Source organism: Entelurus aequoreus, linkage group LG20 (assembly GCF_033978785.1).
Source record: "Entelurus aequoreus isolate RoL-2023_Sb linkage group LG20, RoL_Eaeq_v1.1, whole genome shotgun sequence".
Taxonomy (NCBI): Eukaryota; Metazoa; Chordata; class Actinopteri; order Syngnathiformes; family Syngnathidae; genus Entelurus; species Entelurus aequoreus.
In genome coordinates, this window is record NC_084750.1 from 14,044,152 (window position 1) to 14,070,285 (window position 26,134).

General features: G+C 36.4%; 1 protein-coding gene across 1 annotated transcript in view; it reads right to left on the reverse strand.

Moving 5' to 3' along the window:
- vps50 (VPS50 EARP/GARPII complex subunit) overlaps positions 1 to 26,134 on the reverse strand; it is a 481,936-nt gene that overhangs the window by 361,461 nt on the left and 94,341 nt on the right. Inside the window, exons 8-9 of the mRNA XM_062029406.1 lie at positions 23,692 to 23,727; positions 15,643 to 15,725 (exon numbers count right to left, since the gene is read on the reverse strand). Of these exons, the coding sequence (XP_061885390.1) occupies positions 15,643 to 15,725; positions 23,692 to 23,727 (119 nt within the window). The remainder of the gene's footprint in view (positions 1 to 15,642; positions 15,726 to 23,691; positions 23,728 to 26,134) is intronic.

A 26,134-nucleotide genomic window follows, 5' to 3' on the forward strand; every position in this document is an offset into this window, starting at 1 on the left:
CTGGGTATCGAAACTAGGAATCGAAATTTAAACTTTTGAACGATTCCGGGAGAATCGGAAAGTTAGTCCCGGTTCCAATCGATACTCGATACCCAACCCTAGTCATGACTGCCACAAGTGGTTGAAAAGTGTATTGCAACTTAGTACCACTGCCACCCATACGGACCCAACAAGGTTTGGACACATCTTGTCATTCACAACACAACTCATGGTCCCAAACCCCATTGATAAAGCAAGAAATTCCACTAATCAACCCTGATAAGGCACACCTGCGAAAAGAAAACCATTTCAGGTGACTACCTCTTGAAGCTCATCCAGAGAATGCCAAGAGTGTGCAGAGCAGTAATCGGAGCAAAGGGTGGCGATTTTGAAGACACTAGAATATAAAACATGTTTTCAGTTATTTCACCTTTTTTTTGTTAAGTACATAACTCCACATGTGTTCATTCATAGTTTTGATGTGACAATCAACAATGTAAACAGTCATGAAAATAAAGAAAACACATTGAATGAGAAGGTGTGTCCAAACTTTTGGCCTGTACTGTACATGTACTGTACATTAAATATATTATACTTGTCAGAATAATTGTATCGAAGTTATCACAAAACGTTGTGTTTCAATGAGTTCCCAGCGAGAGGACAAAAGCTGTCTTTGATCTTACCAATCAAAAGGCTTGTAAAACTCCGCTGTGTGATATGGAAGCGACATGAAGGTGTCGGTTTCTTTGATGTATTGTAATCCACGGGAAGATTTTGTCTTTACCCGAGATCTACAAAGCGGAGAGGAAGCAGGGCCTGACCCCCCTCCAGGCACCTTTTCTTTGAACTGTTTCGTAACCAAAGGCGACGGCTGTTTACGACCCCCCTTCCTTTAGAAACAGCTGTTGCCATGTAATCAGGGAAAGTCCAAATAAAAGAGGAGGCGTACAATCTTTGGTCAGAGCGTGGTGGGACACTGTCCAAAGAGTACAGGTGTACGCATTTCTCCTCATTGAGCCAAATATAATTATGTCTCTGTTTGATTCCTTGCTTCTTTGTCTGTTTAATAGATGTCATCGGTGTTTGAACCTGACAATACTAGATAAAGGCTGATGTTTCTGACTACCAAGTGGAATTGATGACATTATTGAAATCAAACAAAATGTTATCACACACATTTACTTCCACTTTGATCTACAGTCGTACTTTAATTTTGTACGCCTCACTTCTTCCTCGATTCAGTTTTCGACAAAACATTTTGCTAAATGTGTCAGAATAATTGTATCTAAGTTATCACAAAACTTTGTGTTACATTGAGTTCAGCTCACCCTGCAAGAGGACAAAAGCTGTCTTTGATCCTACCAAGCAAAAGGCTTGTAAAACTCCACTGTGTAGGATGGGGCTCGACATGAGGGTGTCGGTTTCTTTGATGTACTGTAATCCACAGGAAGATTTTGTCTTTACCCGAGATCTACAAAGCGGAGAGGAGGCAGGGCCTGACCTCCCTCCAGGCACCTTTTCTTTGAACTGTTTTACGACCTTTTCCTTGAACTGTTTTGTAACCAAAGGCGACGGCTGTTTACGACCCCCCTCCCTTAGAAACAGCTGTTGCCATGTAATCAGGGAAAGTCCAAATAAAGGAGGCGGCGTAAAATCTTTCGTCAGAGCGTGGGACGACACGGTGTCTACGCGTTTCTCCTCAATTGTGCTAAAATGAATTCTGTCTCTGTTTAATTCCTTGCTTCTTGTATTGTTTAATAGATGTCATCAGTGTTTGAACCTGACAAAACGTTTGCCCCAGTTTTCGTGCACCGTCTCGGTTGTCGTGCGGTCAAACATAGCGCGTGACAAACTAGTCCGTTTACCCGAGTGTCCAAACAAAAAAATCCCTTGGGTTGGTGACTCAACCTCTGTGAAGAATGGATAGTGGTTCCTTTAGAGTCGGGCACACAATAGACAGATTCCGGCCAGGGGAATCCTTTAATGTTTTTTTTATTTATGTGTGTGTGTGGTTTATTTGTTCAGAGAACACACAGAATGATGAACAACTCCGCGTCCGTCTCCTTTTTCCGTGTCCAAACAGAATCTATCGAGCTCTGCGCTCTATGACCTGTTCATGTGATGAGGCGTTCATGTGCACTGTGTAACTCTGAGTGTTAGAACGATCAGTACCCAACGATTTCCGCGGAAAATACGTGATCGTCATTAATGTCTTTTAATGTTGATCACAAAGTGATTTCCTCTGGCCGACACTTTTATTTATTTTTAGTACCCCGGCTGACAAGCAACTAATTATGTGTCTCCATACACAGCGTGGGGCCGCTCCTCTAAGATGATAACAATTATTACCTCCATTACGGAAAATGAACTGCATTTAATGGAATAAGGACAAGGCTAAATATGTTCCACACTGAGAGCGAGCCAAAAGCAGGCATGCTAATCGCTAAGTTAGCTTTAAACAACACAAAGAAATAAGTGCTTGATAAACATTAAGAAGTGTAGATAGATAGATAGATAGATAGATAGATAGATAGATAGATAGATAGATAGATAGATAGATAGATAGATAGATAGATAGATAGATAGATAGATAGATAGATAGATAGATAGATAGATAGATAGATAGATAGATGGATAGAAAGTCAACAATATCAATAGCAAATGTATAAGTACATTAATAGAAAATTGAGAGAGAGTAATATAATGACATGTACTGTAGGAGGAGGAGGGCGGATCGATCCATAAATCGTGGTGTTGATAGCAAGAGTAGTATCAGTGTATGATCGATGTAAGAGTAATTAGGTCGCTATCTTAATTTTCTTAAAATATTTTTTTAGGTTTACACACTCAGGGAATAAGTCCCTGGACACAGGAGGACTTTGAGGGCAGAAAAGGATTTGAATAAGTAATAGATAGTAATTTTGTTGTAGTTATCGTGTGCTATTAACTACTGTTTTGCTCAAACAAGTGTATATAATACAAGACAATAGGGAATAAGTTTAAATATTGTGTTGATTTCGTTCAACTTACCAAAAATAAATAGAAAAACTTACAGTTTATACATGTGATCGGTATTGGGGTCCGCCGATATCACTCACGGAGGATCTGTATCGTAATCGGCAGCATGAAACCCTGTTTAGAACATTCTTACCATTGAATTTAAAAAAGAACTTGGCGAAAAGTACGACGGTGGCGTTCTTGGACTTAGACTTAGACTTAGACAAACGTTAATGATCCACAAGGGAAATTGTTAGCTCAAAAGGATGGAAAGAATAAGGATGGAAAGTAGAGATGTCCGTTAATATCGGCAGACCGATAAATGCTTTAAAATGTAATATCGGAAATTATCGGTATCGGTTTCAACCTCCCGATATTTCAGTAATGTTGTCTGGGTGGAAATCGGGAGGGGCACTGAAATATCGGGAGGTTGAAACAGATACCGATAATTTCCGATATTACATTTTAAAGCATTTATCGGTCTGCCGATATTATCGGACATCTCTACTTTCCATCCTTATTCTTTCCATCGTTTTGAGCTAATGTGTGGAACAATTTCCCTTGTGGATCATTAATGTTTGTCTAAGTCTAAGTCCAAGAACGATATTTCAGTGCCCCTCCCGATTTTCTCCCGATTTCCACCCAGACAACATTATTGGGGGCGTGCCTTAAAGGCACGGCCTTTAGCGTCCTCTACGAGCTGTCGTCACGTCCACTTTTACGCCATACAAACAGCGTGCCGGCCCAGTCACACAATATATGCGGCTTCTACACACCCACACACACACAGGCGAATGCAAAGCATACTTGATCAACAGCCATACAGGTCACACTGAGTGTGGACGTATAAGCAACTTTAACACTGTTACAAATATGCGCCACACTGTGAACCCACACCAAACAAGAATGACAAACACATTTCGACAACATAAACACAACAGAACAAATACCCAGAACCCCTTGCAGCACTAACTCTTCCGGGACGCGACAATATACACCCCCCGCTACCACCAAACCCCGCCCCCCCCCGCTTTTTTCCATAACTGGAGTTGAAGTTGTTCTCTTATTTTGGAAAACCTTGTTTTTGATTGATTGATTGAAACTTTTATTAGTAGATTGCACAGTACAGCATATATTCCGTACAATTGACCACTAAATGGTAACACCCCAATAAGTTTTTCAACTTGTTTAAGTCGGGGTCCACGTTAATCAATACATGGTAAAGTTACATTGTTTAATGTTGTTTAATCACAACAAAATTAGGCATAATAATGTGTTAATTCCACGACTGTATATATCGGTATCGGTTGATATCGGAATCGGTAATTAAGAGTTGGACAATATCGGTAAAAAAGCCGTTATCGGACATCTCTAATGGAAAGGATAATGCACACAAGGGCACAAAAAGAGGGCGAACACTAAAAGGTATAAAGTAGACTAAAAATGTACCGTAGTAGCCATATAAATATAACATATATATAATATTTACATATTAAATATACAGTATATAATATATACAATATACAGTCGTGGTCAAAAGTTTACATACACTTTTATGAATTTATTATGGGTCTACTGAAAATGTGCTTGGTCAAAAGTATACATACACTGCAAAAAGTGAAACCTAAGTAAGATGAAATATGTCAAATAAGGGTGATATTTGCTTATTTTCTGTCTGATAAGATAATTCTTCTCACCAAGCAGATTTCATGTTAGAGTGTTTTACTTGTTTTAAGGGTTTTGGTCCTAAAGGATGTCAGTAAGATATTACAGCTTGTTGCTGAGATGTGATGACCTATATTGAGTCAAACATGCTTGAAACTAGAATATCAACTGTTGTGTCATCAACACTCACAAGTATAAAACTACTTTTTTAAAGTCATCATTTCTTACTTCAAGCATGAAAAAAAAATAAAAAATCATGATGCCGAGCGCATATCATTATGTCAAGATAATGGCACTAGCGTTTACTTCATTTAAGAATATTTTTCAACATATTGAGCAAAAAGGTCCAAAATTTTTTTTTCTACCAAGAAAAGTAAACTTGTTATTAGTGAGAATATACTTATTTTAAGGTATTCAGTGTTTCCCATAAACTGCCAAGATACCTGTGGCGGTGGGGGCGTGGCTATGGGCGTGGTCACCATGACATCATCGAGTAATTTGCATAATTTACTACAATGACAAGATTTTCTCTAAAAAGGCTCAAAAAATGTATACTTACTAATTAATAATAACAGTTTTGTTTTAAACGTCCATCCATCCATCCATTTTGCAATATAATTACAACACTTTATGTACATATTTATATACAGATTTGAACAATAAGTTATTCACTGAAATATATTAATTAATTGTGGTTCTTACAAAAAATATATCTTATAAAATATAAAAGCTAAAATGTCTCTTAAAGCTCTGCCCCTTTAATTAGTGCATACTAAATAATTTAACTTTAGCCTACTACTACAACCATATTATTTACCAGCAACATAAAGTGAAACAGAGGCAGAGGTGTCCTGCCACAGTCAGTAACAAATAAACAGAAAACAGTAGTGGTCAAATACAAATAAGGCAACAAGAGAAGTATCCTACACTTCTCTTTTGTAAAGTAAATCTGAACAGCCGATATGGGCATCTACATCAACTATATGATTTGCCAGAGAAGCTGGACAGGACAAAAAAAAAAAAAAAAAAGTTTTTTTATTTTTATTTTTTTGTTGCGGACGTAATTATTTCGTGGCGGGCCGCCACAAATAAATGAATGTGTGGGAAACACTGGTATTTTTGGGTTCATTGAGGTTAGCTAATTTTACTTGTTTTGGAAAGTCTTGACAAGCCAAATTTTCTTGTTCTATTGGCAGATAATTTTGCTTAGTTCACATAAAACACCCCTAATTATTATTTCTTTTTTTCTTGTTTTTGAACACTGACTTTTTGCAGTGTACAGCAATGTTAATATTTGCTTACATGTCCCTTGGCAAGTTTCACTGCAATAAGGCACTTTTGGTAGCCATCCACAAACTTCTGGTTCAGTTTTTGACCACTCCGCATCACATGGACAAAGATGAGACCTTCTGGAGGAAAGTTCTGTGGTCAGATGAAACAAATTGGCTATTTTTAAGACCCTTCTTAAAACCCATTTGTATTCACTGGCTTTTAACCCAGCATGAGACTTTAAACTGTTTTTAACTTTTAACTTTTTTAACTGTTTTTAACGGCTTTTTTTCCAAAAAAATTGTTCTTGGGGTAATTTTGTATTTGCTTTTTTAATGTGTATTTTACTTCTGTTTTAAATTTTATTTTTTAGTCTGTCCTTTGCCTTTATTTCTTTGTGGTGTACAGCCCTTTGTTCTTCAACTGTGGTTGTTTTTAAAGGGCTTCATAAATAAAGTTGGTATGGTATGGTATGGTAAAAATGGAGCTGTTTGGCCACAATACCCAGCAATATGTTTGGAGGAGAAAAGGTGAGGCCTTTAATATGAGGAACACCATTACTACTGTCAAGCTTGGTGGTGGTAGTATTATGCTCTGGCCCTGTTTTGCTACCAATGGAACTGGTGCTTTACAGAGAGTAAATGGGACAAACTCTCCAAATTCTTCAGGACAAGCTAAAATCATCAGCCCGGAGGTTGGGTCTTGGGCGCAGTTGGGTGTTACAACAGGACAAGGACCCCAAACACACCTCAAAAGTGGTAAAGGAATGGCTAAATCAGGCTAGAATGAAGGTTTTAGAATGGCCTTCCCAAAGTCCTGACTTAAACGTGTGGACAATGCTGAAGAAACAAGTCCATGTCAGAAAAGCAACACATTTAGCTGAATTGCACCAATTTTGTCAAGAGGAGTGGTCAAAAATTCCAGCAGAAGCTTGTGGATGGCTACCAAAAGTGCCTTATTGCAGGTAAACTTGCCAAGGGACATGTAAGCAAATATTAACATTGCTGTATGTATACTGTTGACCCAGCACATTTTCAGTAGACCCATAATAAATTCATAAAAGAAGCAAACGTCATGAATGTTTTTTGTGACCAACAAGTATGTGCTCCAATCACTACATCACAAAAATATAAGAGTTATAGAAATGATTGTAAACTCAAGACAGCCATGACTAGGTATGATACTCGAAACCGGTTTTTCCGGTTGTTTGATAAGAAATGAACCGAGTCCTCGGACTCGAATCCCTTTTTGAGAACCGGTACCCGTTATCGAGACCACTATAGTAAATAAAAATAGTTGGTTCTTTATTCGAATCCCTCGGAACGAATCCCGTCCCGACCAGAAATGCTCCGTGTGACATCACAAGAAATGACGTCACGTAGCTCAGTCATTAGGCGCAAATAGGGAAAGCAGGAAAAAAATGGACGGGAAAAAGCGCTCCAATGTGTAATAAAGTTCAAAACAAAAAGGTATAATCCAATGAATAACTTTACTGAGAGATTTGAGCAGGGTACAAACACATGACGAACACTTTTACGACCAACCGGAAACATAGCAACCAGGCTAGCAACGCACCTCCTTTACGGCAGCTGGCGCAACGTTCTTAAAACAACCGCAGCACATACATATATATACAACATATCTCCCTTTTTGAACTTTTGTTTTTCTTTCCTTGTAAACAAAACAAAATCACATTGTAGATGTGTTGTCTGTCTAATTATAAATAATGCAGACGAGGCGTGTTGGCTGAGTTCTTGACGTTTACTTCCACAGCGTGCTCATAACCTCATTCTTAGCTGCCGGGTGACGACATGCAACAACACTTTTCGGGGCTACCGCGCATGCTCGTCACTCCTGTTGCATGCTGCGTAGTGTAGTTGTTATATTCCCTAGCTCATAACGTCTTTCCCCCTATATAAAGAAATAATGTTAACTCAATAAAGTGTATTTCTTTTTTTAGCTTTAACTTGTCATTTTTTAGCATTGTAACCACATTTGCAAACAACTTTTCTCTTCATAGAATTTTCTTTCAATAAAGAAATAAAGTGCAAAAATGTCAAAGCATCATAACAAACAGTTATGTTCCAATAGCAGCAGAAGTGCACTTTTTGGAGAGCTGTATTATTTCCAGTTTTGTGCCCAAGGGACTGATTTTATTTAACACTATATTATTATTTATACACCTATAGTGATCACAGAGACAGGTTGTTTTTGTGTTACTGTATATATTTGTTTCTCTGAAAAATCCCACTTAATATACTTTGGGTAACAACAGTTAATATTTATTTATTTAATTGTATTCTTTTAGGGGGGTAAAAGTCAATATTTATTTATTTATTAGATTAAATGGTTTTCTTATATAATAAAAGTGAGCTTTTGTTAAACCAAATATTGTGTGTTTTTTTCCATATACAACAACCTATCTGGACTCGATAAGAGAATCGATAAGGAATCGGTTCGATAAGAGGATTCGATAATAGGCTCGAACTCGATAATTCCTTATCAAACATCATCCCTAGCCATGACATCATGTTCTTTACAAGTGTATGCACACTTTTGACCACGACTGTATATAACAAATCCCAATTACCATGTACAATATTACAGTATATGCAACAGCTGCAGCAAAAAATAAAAAGGTGTCACTCTGTCATATGTCCCTCTCTCCTCTCCTATGTCCTCATTTTCTCCAACAAAAGTCTTCAATAAAAGTGATGTTCAATGTTAATTCAGTCATAAATTATATGTATATTGCATTGTTTTCTGTGTGAATTACTATAATTATTCTCTATAGAATTGTGTTAATTTTTTGGGGTGTCTGGAACTAATTAAATGGGATTTGCATCATTTCTTATGGGAAAAATGTATTAAATTGTTGTACGATTCTTAGATACTTAGGTACCACTGTATGCTGGAGGCCAGATTGTATTATTGCCTTCCATAATAGGGTTCACGGCGTGTTATTACTGTGTTGGCGTCAGGGAGCTGTAAAGCTGCCCTATAGCCGCCGATGTGAGCGCACTTGATGAGAATGCATGGAGACGGGGGGGCAGGCGCCGTTGGAACAATGTTCTTCAAATAACAATATTGACTTTTAAAAGGCAAGGGACACAAACACGGGCTGAGCGGGCGGCCGTGAAAACCAATCCACAAAGTTGGACATTCGGCAGCGCGTGGCAAAATGCTGCTACAAGGTTAAATGGAAGTGCATCCGGCCGACAACAAGCTGCTTAGAGGAGGCAAAGAACTTGACTCATGTGCAAAAGCCAAAAGCGGTGAAGTTGGCAAGTTGTGTAAATGGTAAATAAAAAGAGAATACAACAAATCCTTTTCAACTTATATTCAATTGAATAGACTAGCAAGATATTTAAGGTTTACATTTTTGCAAATAATAATTAACTTAGAATTTCATGGCTGCAACACGTGCCAAAGTAGTTGGGAAAGGGCATGTTCACCACTGTGTTACATGGCCTTTCCTTTTAACAACACTCAAGTAAAGGTTTGGGAACTGAGGAGACACATTTTGAAGCTTCTCAGGTGGAATTCTTTCCCATTCTTGCTTGATGTACAGCTTAAGTTGTTCAACAGTCCGGTATTGTGGTATTTTAGGCTTCATATTACGACAGGTCTGGACTACAGGCAGGCCAGTCTAGTACCCGCACTCTTTTACTACGAAGTCACGCTGTTGTAACACGTGGCTTGGCATTGTCTTGCTGAAATAAGCAGGGGCGTCCATGGTAACGTTGCTTGGATGGCAACATATGTTGCTCCAAAACCTGTATGTACCTTTCAGCATTAATGGCGCCTTCACAGATGTGTAAGTTACCCATGTCTTGGGCACTAATACACCCCCATACCATCACACATGCTGCCTTTTACACTTTGCGCCTAGAACAATATTTGTTTAAAACGTCCACAGTTCCCGTAAAAAATGTGAAATGTGGACTCGTCAGACCACAGAACACTTTTCCACTTTAAATCAGTCCATCTTAGATGAGCTCGGGCCCAGTGAAGCCGGCGGCGTTTCTGGGTGTTGTTGATAAATGGCTTTCGCTTTACATAGTAGAGTTTTAACTTGCACTTACAGATGTAGCGACGAATTGTAGTTACTGACAGTGGTTTTCTGAAGTGTTCCAGAGCCCATGTGGTGATATCCTTTACACACTGATGTCGCTTTTTGACGCAGTACCGCCTGAAGGATCGAAGGTCCATAAGATCATCGCGTAAGTGCAGTGATTTCTCCAGATTCTCTGAACCCTTTGATGATATTACGGAGCGTAGATGGTGAAATCCCTAAATTCCTTGCAATAGCTGGTTGAGAAATTTTCTTAAACTGTTGGACAATTTGCTCAGGCATTTGTTGACAAAGTGGTGACCCTCGCCCCATCCTTGTTTGTGAATGACTGAGCATTTCATGGAAGCTGCTTTTATACCCAATCATGGCACCCACCTGTTCCCAATTAGCCTGTTCACCTGTGGGATGTTCCAAATAAGTGTTTGATTAACATTCCTCAACTTTCTCAGTCTTTTTTGCCACTTTTTTTGAAACATGTTGCAGGCATCAAATTAAAAAGTAGTTAATATTTGCAAAAAATAACAACGTTTCTCAGTTGGAACGTTAAATATCTTGTCTTTGCAGTCTATTCAATTGAATATAAGTTGAAAAGGATTAGCAAATCATTGTATTCTGTTTTTATTTACCATTTACACAACGCCAACTTCACCGGTTTTGGGTTTTGTACTTCTATTGAAATTGTGTCTTATCGGACAAAATAGATCCTACCAAAGATGGATATCTCGGTTTTTCCCCGCCAGCCACTTTGAACTGGGAAGCATCATTGGTACCATAGAACAGGACTATTCTCTATACAGGCATTAGTACTAGAGATGTCCGATAATATCGGCCTGCCGATATTATCGGCCGATATATGCGTTAAAATGTAATATCGGAAATTATCGGTATCGTTTTGTTTTTTTATCGGTATTGTTTTTTTGTTTTTTTTTAATTAAATCAACATAGAAAACACAAGATACACTTACAATTAGTGCACCAACCCAAAAAACCTCTCATTCACACAAAAGGGTTGTCTCTTTCTGTTATTAATATTCTGGTTCCTACATTATATATCAATATATATCAATACAGTCTGCAAGGGATACAGTCCGTAAGCACACATGACACTAATTTTTTTAAAAAGTACCTTATCTTCACCATACCTGGTTGTCCAAATTAGGCATAATAATGTGTTAATTCCATGACTGCATATATCGGTATCGGTTGATATCGGTATCGGTAATTAAAGAGTTGGACAATATCGGAATATCGGATATCGGCAAAAAGCCATTATCGGACATCCCTAATTAGTAACATTGAACAGGACTATTCTTTATACAGGCATTGGTACCATAGAACAGGACTATTCTCTATACAGGCATTGTTACCATAGAACAGGACTATTCCCTATGGAGGCATTGGTACCATAGAACAGGACTATTCTCTATGGAGGCATTGGTACCATAGAACAGGACTATTCTCTATGGAGGCATTGGTACCATAGAACAGGACTATTCTCTATACAGGCATTGGTACCATAGAACAGGACTATTCTCTATACAGGCATTGGTACCATAGAACAGGACTATTCTCTATACATGCATTGGTACCATAGAACAGGACTATTCTCTATGCAGGCATTGGTACCATAGAACAGGACTATTCTCTATACAGGCATTGGTACCATAGAACAGGACTATTCTCTATGCAGACATACATTCTATGAGCATCCCCATGTGCATTCCAAGCCAATAATGACAAATCGATGTCGATGTGCAGACCGAAGTGATATCTAAGCAAATTAGGAGCAAATGCAAGGGGGAGGAGTAAGGAAGTGGTGTTCAGCATCACAATTTCCAGCGTATAATGCATCCTTAGTAACCATCCGTCATCCTGTCACTTAGGCCAAATTGTTGAATCGTTTATTTTGTGGTTGTTTTTTTAAAGCTTAGCAGCTGATTGTTGTTAGTGGGAGTAAAATGCTTCTTGCATCAGTGTTAGTTTCACAAATCATTGGGGGGGTGGGGGGGGGGGGGATGCATGACTGTGCTGGAGGTTATACAGCCGGTGGTTAATTATAGAACATTTAAAAAAGCCTTTTTTCTGTGTGTATTTTAGGACCTAAGGTTCAAACGCAGGTGGTCCCTGGATTATCTGGGCCTTGTTTAAGAGCCATGCAATTGGCAACTCAACTAAATCCGCACCCTTTTTTCATGATTACATGACGTTCTAGAACACATGTGTCAAAGTCATTTGAGCTCAGGGGCCGCATGGAGGAAAAATCTATTCCCAAGTGGGCCGGAATGGTAAAATCATGGTATGATAACTTAAAAATAAAGAAAACTTAAAGTTGTTTACTCTGGCCAAAAATAGAACAAGCACATTCTGATACCGTATAAAAATCACAAATAATCCTCAGGACAAAACACTTCAAGTTTGTTGAAAATTCTGAGTAAATTGGTGCCGTTTCAAAACCACAATGAGCTTATACTTGGTCTCAGTGTATCTACACAGCCAGGATTAAACTTCAAGTCACAGTCTTTCTGGGATTGAACAAAAAACACAACGTGTAATCTCTTCTCGGTCCACGTATCAATGCAGAGTTACGACTTTTAGACAAATGTCAGAATAATTGTATCCAAGTTATCACAGAACTTTGTGTTCCCATGAGCAGACAAAAGCTATCTTTGATCCTACCAAGCAAAAGGCTTGTAAAACTCAACTATGTACGATGGGAAGCGACAGGTGTCGGTTTCTTTGATCTATTTTAATCCACAGGAAGATCTTGTCCTGACCCGAGATCTACAGAGAGGAGAGGAAGCAGGACCTGACGCACGCTACAGGCATCTTGTCTTTGAACTGTTTTGTGGCCGAAGGCAAGAGCTGTTTACGACCCCTCCTCCCTTTAGAAACAGCTGATGCTATGTAATCAGGGAAAGTCCAAATAAAAGAGGAGGCGTGGAATTCTCTTGTCAGAGCGTGGAACGACACTGTGCTAGGGTACAGGGTCTAGGCGCTCTCCTCATTGAGCTAAATTGAATCCTGTCTCTGTTTAATTCCTTGCTTCTTGTCTGTTTAATAGATGTCATCGGTGTTTGAACCTGACAACTTCCTCTTTATTGTCATTCAAATTTGAACTTTACATAAATAAATAGTAGGGATGTCCGATAATGGCTTTTTTGCCGATATCCGATATTCCGATATTGTCCAACTCTTAATTACCGATACAGATATCAACCGATATCGATATATACAGTCGTGGAATTAACACATTATTATGCCTAATTTGGACAACCAGGTATGGTGAAGATAAGGTCCTTTTTTTTTAAATTATAAAATAAAATAAAATAAATTAATTAAAAACATTTTCTTGAATAAAAAAGAAAGTAAAACAATATAAAACAGTTACATAGAAACTAGTAATGAATGAAAATGAGTCAAATTAACTGTTACAGGTTAGTACTATTAGTACTATCTTTGATCCTACCAAGCAAAAGGCTTGTAAACCTCCACTATGTACGATGGGAAGCGACAGGTGTCGGTTTCTTTGATCTATTTTAATCCACAGGAAGATCTTGTCCTGACCCGAGATCTACAGAGAGGAGAGGAAGCAGGACCTGACGCACGCTACAGGCATCTTTTCTTTGAACTGTTTTGTGGCCGAAGGCAAGAGCTGTTTACGACCCCCCCTCCCTTTAGAAACAGCTGATGCTATGTAATCAGGGAAAGTCCAAATAAAAGAGGAGGCGTGGAATTCTCTTGTCAGAGCGTGGAATGACACTGTGCAAGGGTACAGGGTCTACGCTCTCTCCTCATTGAGCTAAATTGAATCCTGTCTCTGTTTAATTCCTTGCTTCTTGTCTGTTTAATAGATGTCATCGGTGTTTGAACCTGACAACTTCCTCTTTATTGTCATTCAAATTTGAACTTTACATAAATAAATAGTAAGGATGTCCGATAATGGCTTTTTTGCCGATATCCGATATTCCGATATTGTCCAACTCTTAATTACCGATACAGATATCAACCGATATCGATATATAAAGTCGTGGAATTAACACGTTATTATGCCTAATTTGGACAACCAGGTATGGTGAAGATAAGGTCCTTTTTAAAAAAAATTATAAAATTAAATAAAATAAATAAATTAAAAACATTTTCTTTAATAAAAAAGAAAGTAAAACAATATAAAAACAGTTACATAGAAACTAGTAATGAATGAAAATGAGTAAAATTAACTGTTACAGGTTAGTACTATTAGTACTATCTTTGATCCTACCAAGCAAAAGGCTTGTAAAACTCCACTATGTACGATGGGAAGCGACAGGTGTCGGTTTCTTTGATCTATTGTAATCCACAAGAAGATCTTGTCTTGACCCGAGATCTACAGAGAGGAGAGGAAGCAGGACCTGACGCACGCTACAGGCATCTTTTCTTTGAACTGTTTTGTGGCCGAAGGCAAGAGCTGTTTACGACCCCCCCTCCCTTTAGAAACAGCTGATGCTATGTAATCAGGGAAAGTCCAAATAAAAGAGGAGGCGTGGAATTCTCTTGTCAGAGCGTGGAACGACACTGTGCTAGGGTACAGGGTCTAGGCGCTCTCCTCATTGAGCTAAATTGAATCCTGTCTCTGTTTAATTCCTTGCTTCTTGTCTGTTTAATAGATGTCATCGGTGTTTGAACCTGACAACTTTCTCTTTATAGTCATTCAAATTTGAACTTTACATAAGTAAATGGTAGGGATGTCCGATAATGGCTTTTTTGCAGATATCCGATATTCCGATATTGTCCAACTCTTAATTACCGATACATATATCAACCGATATCGATAAATACAGTCGTGGAATTAACACATTATTATGCCTAATTTGGACAACCAGGTATGGTGAAGATAAGGTCCTTTTTAAAAAAAATTATAAAATTAAATAAAATAAATAAATTAAAAACATTTTCTTGAATAAAAAAGAAAGTAAAACAATATAAAAACAGTTACATAGAAACTAGTAATGTATGAAAATGAGTCAAATTAACTGTTACAGGTTAGTACTATTAGTGGACCAGCAGCACGCAAGCCATTATCGAACATCTCTAGTTTGAATGATTGATAATATATTTTTGCATAATTAGACAATATTTAAGTTAACATCATTTGCGAATACATGGAGTAAAAAAAAATTTCTTCTCCCAAAATACAAAAAAATAATATATTTAGTAAGAACAGTTACAGTACTTTATTGATACATATTATTTTCAGGCTTTCCAGGGCCAAATAAAATGAAGTGGCCCCCGGGCCTTGAGTTTGACACCTGTGACATAACTAAAGAAGTTGAAGAAACGACCACTGACGTTACATAAATCACAATACGAAAATCATTTGCAATTGCCAAAAAGGAGAGGACTTAAAGGAGAGCCTTGAGGAACGCCTCGGTTATGTTTGCTAGCAAGTTTGAAATGTCAACGTGAGATCTGCCAATGTGTTTACAGTGGTCCAAGTTCCTCTGTACAACAAGAGCCCTCTACAGTTTTTAGGAATTTGCTGCAAAAATATTTGTCTCCCAAGTTTTAAAGTGAAATGGCCAGCTGAACAGTTCTGACATCAATTGAAGTGACACTTTAGCGATGAAGATTAGAGCTCAGTTTAGGCCCGACATCCATTTGAATGCCAACAAATCCCATACCTGATGCAGCTGTAGTGTTTGAATGTGCTGGCGGCCTTCTGGCATTCCAGGCAGAGCTGGATGGCACCGGGATAGTCTTCCTCCTGGAACAACAGAGTGATATCAGAAATGTAGATGCGGTATCTCACCAGATTGTGGAACGCCCACTTTTCGGCTCCAAAATCTGTAAATGATCACCTACAGAAGACCGGAGGCAATTTCATGTTGCGTGTTAAGTGTTTTGGTTCATCCCCGTTCATGTCATTTTGGCAGAGAATTAGAAAAAATTAGAAAAATACCCTCAAGCGGAGAAAGAGTCAGACCCAGCAAGAAAAATATTGTGTAAATCATGTATCGTGCAAGTTTTCACCGCTTTTTGCCGCGCTAGTAGTCTCCTCTTTGGCTGGGAGCAGACACACTAGTAGCAAGGGCTGGACGATTATGGCAAAAATAATAATCTCAATTATTTTTGATTATTATTGTAATCACGATTAATTACACAATTATTCATTCATTTGAGTATTTATTGTACCACCAAAATTTCAACTTTATAGTTAAAAAAAAACAAACCTGGATATAATTTATTATGAATAAACCACAAGTTAAATTAAAGCTTCAAGCAGCGTTGGTCGGGCCCGCATATTTGGCAGGTGCTAGTCCTAAGTGTCCAAAAACTTTTGTCTACTGTTAGTCCTAAGTGTCCCAATACTTTTGTTGACATCAGCGCAGTGGTACAGTGGTTCTATTAAGGCTCGTAAAATCACAGCAGCATTATCAGCGCGACGGTTCTTTGAAGGCTCGTAAAATCAAAACCGTAGCACTTATCCAAACTCTTCGAGTATCCGTCAATCAGAAGGGTTCAATCTCTCTCCTGTAGTAGTTTGAAGCCGAAACGACAAACGCGCTCAGAGGAGATAATGTTTGATGTTTGGTGACCGCTTTTTACAAAAATTTAGTTTTGAAGGGGGGATATCAAACTTCCTGTTGATTTTTGCTGAAGGGTGTCAATCTATGGAATGTAGGTCTAAGTGAGACCTACATAGAGGTTTTTGTTTTTATGTCTCTAAGACGTTCCTACCGGAAGTTACAAGCAGTTGTGTCTGTGTTTTCCTCTGAGGAGCAGTTTTGTCTCTGTTTTATTCAAAAATTGCACTAGAGCGCAATTGAGTTTTGGGGTTCGTTTTTTTTTTTTATTAGATCGCAATTTCCACCAGTCCTGATGTGTGTGAAAAGTTTGGTGAGTTTTTAAGTATTTTAAGGGGGTCAAATTACAGCTCAAAGAGGCAAAAATTAGTGTTTTTAGTAAATTTTTGTATTGAAGGGGAAATTGCCAACTTCCTGTTGGTTTTTGCCTGAGGATGTAAAATTATGAAATGTAGGTCTAAGTCAGACCTACATAGAGGTTTTTGTTTCATGTCTCTACGACCTTCCTAGTGGGAGTTACAGGCAGTTTGTTTTTGTTTTTTCCTAGGGGGCGCTAGTGGTTCAATCTCTCTCCTGTAGTAGTTTGAAGCCGAAACGACAAACGCGCTCAGAGGAGATCATGTTTGATGTCTGGTGACCGCTTTTTACAAAAATTTAGTTTTGAAGGGGGGATATCAAACTTCCTGTTGATTTTTGCTGAAGGGTGTCAATCTATGAAATGTAGGTCTAAGTGAGACCTACATAGAGGTTTTTGTTTTTATGTCTCTAAGACGTTCCTACCGGAAGTTACAAGCAGTTTTGTCTGTGTTTTCCTCTGAGGAGCAGTTTTGTCTCTGTTTTATTCAAAAATTGCACTAGAGCGCAATTTTGAGTTTTGGGGTTCGTTTTTTTTTATTAGATCGCAATTTCCACCAGTCCTGATGTGTGTGAAAAGTTTGGTGAGTTTTTAAGTATTTTAAGGGGGTCAAATTACAGCTCAAAGAGGCAAAAATTAGTGTTTTTAGTAAATTTTTGTATTGAAGGGGAAATTGCCAACTTCCTGTTGGTTTTTGTCCGAGGATGTAAAATTATGAAATATAGGTCTAAGTCAGACCTACATAGAGGTTTTTGTTTCATGTCTCTACGACCTTCCTAGTGGGAGTTACAGGCAGTTTGTTTTTGTTTTTTCCTAGGGGCGCTAGTGGTTCAATCTCTCTCCTGTAGTAGTTTGAAGCCGAAATGACAAACGTGCTCAGAGGAGATAATGTTTGATGTCTGGTGACCGCTTTTTACAAAAATTTAGTTTTGAAGGGGGGATATCAAACTTCCTGTTGATTTTTGCTGAAGGGTGTCAATCTATGAAATGTAGGTCTAAGTGAGACCTACATAGAGGTTTTTGTTTTTATGTCTCTAAGACGTTCCTACCGGAAGTTACAAGCAGTTTTGTCTGTGTTTTCCTCTGAGGAGCAGTTTTGTCTCTGTTTTATTCAAAATTGCACTAGAGCGCAATTTTGAGTTTTGGGGTTCGTTTTTTTTATTAGATCGCAATTTCCACCAGTCCTGATGTGTGTGAAAAGTTTGGTGAGTTTTGAAATATTTTAAGGGGGTCAAATTACAGCTCAAAGAGGCAAAAATTAGTGTTTTTAGTACATTTTTGTATTGAAGGGGAAATTGCCAACTTCCTGTTGGTTTTTGCCCGAGGATGTAAAATTATGAAATGTAGGTCTAATAATAATAATAATAATAATAATAATAATAATAATAATAATAATAATAATGATAGCAATAACACAAAATTAAAATAGCAATATAAAAAAACTAAATCAAGGTTTTATATTTTTATACTCCCGTGATGATCCATTGCCCGGATCATGTTTTGCTTTAGGTCGGTTTCAGCACCCCTGGGTTTGCGTCTCTTGGTTGCCATGAGTGCTGATTATTTTTCACCTGCGTCTGATTAAATATGGACTTTTTCGACAACCTTTAAACACGTTAGGTGAAGAAAAAACACAGATGTTATTGCTAGCAACGTACAGCGTATATACCACGTGAAATAATTGTAATTTACAGTAACATTACCATAAGAAAACATACAACAATGCATTGTATATAGCTGATTTACTGCGACAAAAAAATGATCAGAAGTGCTAATAACAGATATTGTAGAAGCAGAAATCATTGTTTGCATCCAGAGCAGCCATCTTTGAAACGAACTCGGGGGGTGGTGAGAACGCTCTGACTTTCTAAGTCGGACATCTTACCTCGAGGGGCGTTCCAGTTTAAATTAAGACTAGGAACTCGGAAATTCCGACTTCCCAGTACAAATGGAAGGCACCGTATTGCAGCAGAGGACACAAGCTCTGCCCCCGACACCAGTGCTCAAAATGCAGCGAAAAAGAAAATAGGACGATAGTATTTTATTTGGCATCCTTTTCTACTGATGTTTTATTGCTGCAATGTACCTTGAGTTGAGTTGAATTGTGCTTTAGAAAATGCTGAAAGAACATAGATAGATACTGTATTTGTCCTCAAAAGAGCAGTTTTACAAGGCCGGGAACACACAGGGGCATGAAATTTGAAAAAAAAAAGTATAAAAAATGTACGGTAACACAGGTGTTCGTATATTATCGTATTTCTCTTTAGTTTTTGCTCATAGCGTTAACAGTTGTAGATTCCTAATGAAGCCTTAGCTTGACGCTCCTCTACTTCCTCCTGCTCCCGCTTGCTGCGGCAACAACAAACAAAACTCCAGACGCTCCTCTTCGTTTTGTATCGTTTACTTGTCAACTTATCCATTCAAAAACGTAAAACAATAACGATGTGGGAACAAATGAATGGCAAAATAAAGCGAGTTTGTTACAGTAAGAAAGAGTTAGAAAAAGTAAGAGTAAGGTCAAAAAACCGTGTGGCTCGATTCCACCGTACCTGACTGCCATTACCCATAATACATTGTGTCCGACCTTATTACCACACAGATCCTTCCGCCATATATGCAATCAAACAGGTACGTAATCTTCACTGTATTAAAGCAGTATAAAATAGTACGTCATCAAATTATTCAGACAAATGTAATAATTACAAATAAAGTGTACCTTATAATTATTCTAAGCATGCAATATATACATTTTCGTATTATTTAAATAATGTAAATAGTCCTCTTTTGGCTGAATAAACATAAAGCACCTTCCATAAAATGTAAATTAACTTAAACATAATTTAGGCTCCTACAACAGTGTTCCCTCGTTTAACGCTGGGTTACGTTCCAGAAAATACCCGCTTTAAGTGAAATTTGTGGAGTAGATTTAAAAAAATTTCGTTTCGTGTTTTTTTTCCATTTATTGTGCAAGTTTTTTCATTTACAGGATGTTTTTTTCCATTTATTGTGCATGTTTTTTCATTTACAGGATGTTTTTTTTTTCATTTATTGTGCATGTTTTTTCATTTACAGGATTTTTTTTTTCATTTATTGTGCATGTTTTTTCATTTACAGGATGTTTTTTTCCATTTATTGTGCATGTTTTTTCATTTACAGGATGTTTTTTTCCATTTATTGTGCATGTTTTTTCATTTACAGGATGTTTTTTTTTTTCATTTATTGTGCATGTTTTTTTATTTACAGGATGTTTTTTTCCATTTATTGTGCATGTTTTTTCATAAACAGGATGTTTTTTTTTTCCATTTATTGTGCATGTTTTTTCATTTACAGGATGTTTTTTTTCCATTTATTGTGCATGTTTTTTCATAAACAGGATGGGTTTTTTTCCATTTATTGTGCATGTTTTTTCATAAACAGGATGTTTTTTTTCCATTTATTGTGCATGTTTTTTTATTTACAGGATGTTTTTTTCCATTTATTGTGCATGTTTTTTCATAAACAGGATGTTTTTTTTTCTATTTATTGTGCATGTTTTTTCATTTACAGGATGTTTTTTTTCCATTTATTGTGCATGTTTTTTCATAAACAGGATGGGTTTTTTTCCATTTATTGTGCATGTTTTTTCATAAACAGGATGTTTTTTTCCATTTATTGTGCATGTTTTTTCATTTACAGGATGTTTTTTTTCCATTTATTGTGCATGTTTTTTCATTTACAGGATGTTTTTTTTCCATTTATTGTGCATGTTTTTTCATCTACAGGATGTTTTTTTTCCATTTATTGTGCATGTTTTTTTATTACAGGATGTTTTTTTTCATTTATTGTGCATGTTTTTTCATTTACAGGATGTTTTTTTTCCATTTATTGTGCATGTTTTTTCATTTACAGGATGTTTTTTTTTTCATTTATTGTGCATGTTTTTTCATAAACAGGATGGTTTTTTTTCCATTTATTGTGCATGTTTTTTCATTTACAGGATGTTTTTTTTCCATTTATTGTGCATGTTTTTAAATTTACAGGATGGTTTTTTTCCCATTTATTGTGCATGTTTTTTCATTTACAGGATGTTTTTTTTCCATTTATTGTGCATGTTTTTTCATAAACAGGATGTTTTTTTCCATTTATTGTGCATGTTTTTTCATTTACAGGATGTTTTTTTTTTTCATTTATTGTGCATGTTTTTTCATTTACAGGATGTTTTTTTTTTCATTTATTGTGCATGTTTTTTCATTTACAGGATGTTTTTTCCATTTATTGTGCATGTTTTTTCATTTACAGGATGTTTTTTTCCATTTATTGTGCATGTTTTTTCATTTACAGGATGTTTTTTTTTTCATTTATTGTGCATGTTTTTTCATTTACAGGATGTTTTTTTCCATTTATTGTGCATGTTTTTTCATTTACAGGATGTTTTTTTTCCATTTATTGTGCATGTTTTTTCATTTACAGGATGTTTTTTTTTTTCATTTATTGTGCATGTTTTTTCATTTACAGGATGTTTTTTTTTCCATTTATTGTGCATGTTTTTTCATTTACAGGATGTTTTTTTCCCATTTATTGTGCATGTTTTTTCATTTACAGGATGTTTTTTTTTCCATTTATTGTGCATGTTTTTTCATTTACAGGATGTTTTTTTTCCATTTATTGTGCATGTTTTTTCATTTACAGGATGTTTTTTTTTTCATTTATTGTGCATGTTTTTTCATTTACAGGATGTTTTCTTTCCATTTATTGTGCATGTTTTTTCATTTACAGGATGTTTTTTTTCCAATTATTGTGCATGTTTTTTCATTTACAGGATGTTTTTTTCCATTTATTGTGCATGTTTTTTTTCATTTACAGGATGTTTTTTTTCCATTTATTGTGCATGTTTTTTCATTTACAGGATGTTTTTTTCCATTTATTGTGCATGTTTTTTCATAAACAGGATGTTTTTTTTTTTCATTTATTGTGCATGTTTTTTCATTTACAGGATGTTTTTTTTCCATTTATTGTGCATGTTTTTTCATTTACAGGATGTTTTTTTTTCATTTATTGTGCATGTTTTTTCATTTACAGGATGTTTTTTTTCCATTTATTGTGCATGTTTTTTCATTTACAGGATGTTTTTTTTCCAATTATTGTGCATGTTTTTTCATTTACAGGATGTTTTTTTCCATTTATTGTGCATGTTTTTTTTTCATTTACAGGATGTTTTTTTTTCCATTTATTGTGCATGTTTTTTCATTTGCAGGATGTTTTTTTCCATATATTGTGCATGTTTTTTCATTTACAGGATGTTTTTTTTTTCATTTATTGTGCATGTTTTTTCATTTACAGGATGTTTTTTTTCCATTTATTGTGCATGTTTTTTCATTTACAGGATGTTTTTTTTTCCAATTATTGTGCATGTTTTTTCATTTACAGGATGTTTTTTTCCATTTATTGTGCATGTTTTTTTTTCATTTACAGGATGTTTTTTTTCCATTTATTGTGCATGTTTTTTCATTTGCAGGATGTTTTTTTCCATTTATTGTGCATGTTTTTTCATAAACAGGATGTTTTTTTTTTTCATTTATTGTGCATGTTTTTTCATTTACAGGATGTTTTTTTTTTCATATATTGTGCAAGTTTTTTCATTTACAGGATTTTTTTTTTCATTTATTGTGCATATTTTTTCATTTACAGGATGTTTTTTTTCCATTTATTGTGCATGTTTTTTCATTTACAGGATTTTTTTTTTTCATTTATTGTGCATATTTTTTCATTTACAGGATGTTTTTTTTCCATTTATTGTGCATGTTTTTTCGTTTACAGGTTGTTTTTTTCATTTATTATGTTTTCTTCGTTTACAGTACTGTACAGTATATGTATGCTCACATCAAACAATTTTGTCAATGAGGCCAGCTGAAGGCATTCTGTACTGTACAGGAAATATGGCATGAAGAAGACTGGTTGACAAGGGTGTACAGTCCCTTAGCCAATCAGGATGCAGAAAACAATGCGCATTCAATAAATAAAGGGTTTGTATGTTCTCTATATCCAACATTATGTATTATTGTAACTGATATATTTTGTAACACCGTTAATGAATGAAGTGTACTTTTGTAGTTATTTCCCCATATGTCTACACAATAACTCAGATATGGTAACACTAGCGAGCAGAAGAGAATATATTATACGTTGTAAAAAAAAAAAAGCATGCGACACTGTAAAAAATGACACACACAAAAAAAAAAAGATTGTGACAGCGAGGTCGCGTAAAGTGAACCATGTTGTAGCGGGGGAACACTGTAATCGTAGACCGGGACGACAAAAACATGCAATTTAGTGATCAAAAATAATAAGTTTCATAACCGTTATCCAGATTGTCGATGTGGGGAAATGGGCTGCACCTCCGTAGATGACATCCCACCAATAGGGGGCGACATATCGAGTCCGGCCATGGAAAGGTGGCAACTAGTTATCTAGTGATCACTTGAAAACTAATTAATAATTTTATGGGGACTGACTGTCAGGTTCAATTTCCAATAGTGATATTTCTGCATACTATGGGTAGATATAATAAAACGGTAGGGCTGTACTTTATCACCTTTTGTCAGTCAGGGTTTATTATAGTATGTTTGGTAAAATGCTTAGATACTCTTCAGATAACAAGGCATTCAACTCAGTGGCAGTCATATTGATTCTGTGCGCTCCAGCGCTTCATCATAAAACGGAGGGTAAAGTGTTCAATGTCAGATCTATAATGATATTTAACCTTTGCAGTAAGTCATCAACATATCAGATCAATGTGTGTAGGGGGGCTTTACCTCAAGCATCTCGCTGAGTCGTACATCTGTCCTTTGCTGTGAGGGGAAGAATGACAAAAGCAACACTTAAACACCGTGTAAAATCACATACCAGAACTCATTATGTGCTTTAGTAGAAGGATCATTTATGAAGTGTGAAAGACCATCAAGGGCAACCTTGGGTTTTGCATGGGGGTGTAACGGTACACAAAAGTTTCGGTTCGGTACGTACCTCGGTTTAGAGGTCACGGTTCGGTTCATTTTCGGTACAGTAAGAAAACAACAAAATATACATTTTTGGGTTATTTATTTACCAATTTTGTAAACAATGGCGTTATCCTTTTAACATTGGGAACACTATAATAATTCTGCCCACGTTAATCAACATTAAACTGCCTCAAGTTGTTGCTCAGATTAAATAAAATGACACAACTTTTCTTCTACATATAAAAAGTGCAACATTAAACCGTTTCAAGTCAACTCATCATGCTTATTTTATTACAGCATTTGGGAAGCCTGTAGTTGATTTATGATGTAAATGTTATATTTTTATCAACATGTGATAGCAGGGACCCTGCCATTCAAAAGGCTGCTCCATTACTAATGATTAATGTAACTATAGCTGAAAAAATAGTACAATAGCAATAGGAGAGGACTATTCATCCCTGAACACCATGGAGTTCATGTAGGCTTAATGATGCACTTACATTATTATATCAACTATCAGAGACAGAAACTCTTCATTTAACATACTGTCCTTTTTGGCTGCTTTAACACAATCAATCAACACAGAAAAAAGTAAAGTGAAATAACAGACAGACAGGGCTTTGCTGTCCATAACACACACACACACGCACACGCACCGCAAAATGAGCTAACGTTACGCTAAAAGCAAATTAGCCTTCACCTCAAGCCAGGACTGCGAGCGAGCTGAGCTGCAGTTTATATTTCTAGAAGGTCAACGGGCTCATAGTGATGTTACTAGTAGTTGACTGGGAGGTGTTTATTATCATTTGGGGAGAGTCCGCAGCCTGATGATTGCCTGCTAAACACTGACTACATTCGCTCTGAATTAGGGCTGCAACTAACGATTAATTTGATAATCGATTAATCTGTCGATTATTACTTCGATTAATCGATTAATAATCGGATAAAAGAGACAAACTACATTTCTATCCTATCCAGTATTTTATTGAAAAAAAACAGCATACTGGCACCATACTTATTTTGATTATTGTTTCTCAGCTGTTTGTACATGTTGCAGTTTATAAATAAAGGTTTTTTTTGTTTTTGTTTTTTTAAATAAATTTTTTTTTTTTTTTTAAAAGCCTCTGCGCATGCGCATAGCTTAGATCCAACGAATCGATGACTAAATTAATCGGCAACTATGTTTATAATCGATTTTAATCGATTAGTTGTTGCAGCCCTACTCTGAATATGCACTGCTGATTGGCTGTTACCGCTCTGTGTGTAACCAATCAGATGGTTGTGTGGGTGGGACAATGCTGGGTGCTGTGTAGAGTACTGACAGAGAAGAGGCAGAAAGCGGAGCAGCTTGTTAAGACTTTAGCTTAGGCGGCTACTTCATATGTTCGTGTGGAAACTCGTTCGGTACACCTCTGAACCGAACCGAAACCCCCGTACCGAAACGGTTCAATACAAATACAGGTACCGTTACACCTAGAGATGTCCGATAATATTGGTCTGCCGATATTATCGGCCGATAAATGCGTTAAAATGTAATATCGGAAATTATCGGTATCGTTTTTTTTATCATCAGTATCGTTTTTTGTTGTTTTTTTATTTTATTTTTTATTAAATCCACATAAAAAACACAAGATACACTTACAATTAGTGCACCAACCCAAAAAACCTCCCTCCCCCATTTACACTCATTCACACTCATTCACACAAAAGGGTTGTTTCTTTCTGTTATTAATATTCTGCTTCCTACATTATATATCAATATATATCGATACAGTCTGCAAGGGATACAGTCCGTAAGCACACATGATTGTGCGTGCTGCTGGTCCACTAATAATACTAACCTTTAACAGTTAATTTTACTCATTTTCATTCATTACTAGTTTCTATGTAACTGTTTTTATATTGTTTTACTTTCTTTTTTATTCAAGAAAATGTTTTTAATTTATTTATCTTATTTTATTTTATTCATTTTTTTAAAAAGTACCTTATCTTCACCATACCTGGTTGTCCAAAATAGGCATAATAATGTGTTAATTCCACGACTGTATATATCGGTTGATATCGGTATCGGTAATTAAAGAGTCGGACAATATCGGCATATCGGATATCGGCAAAAAGCCATTATCGGACATCCCTAGTTACACCCCTAGTTTTGCATATTGAGTATTTCAATCCAATCCAATCTACTTTATTTATATAGCACATTTACACAACAAGAATGTTTCCAAAGTGCTGCACGGCCATGTTAAAAACAATA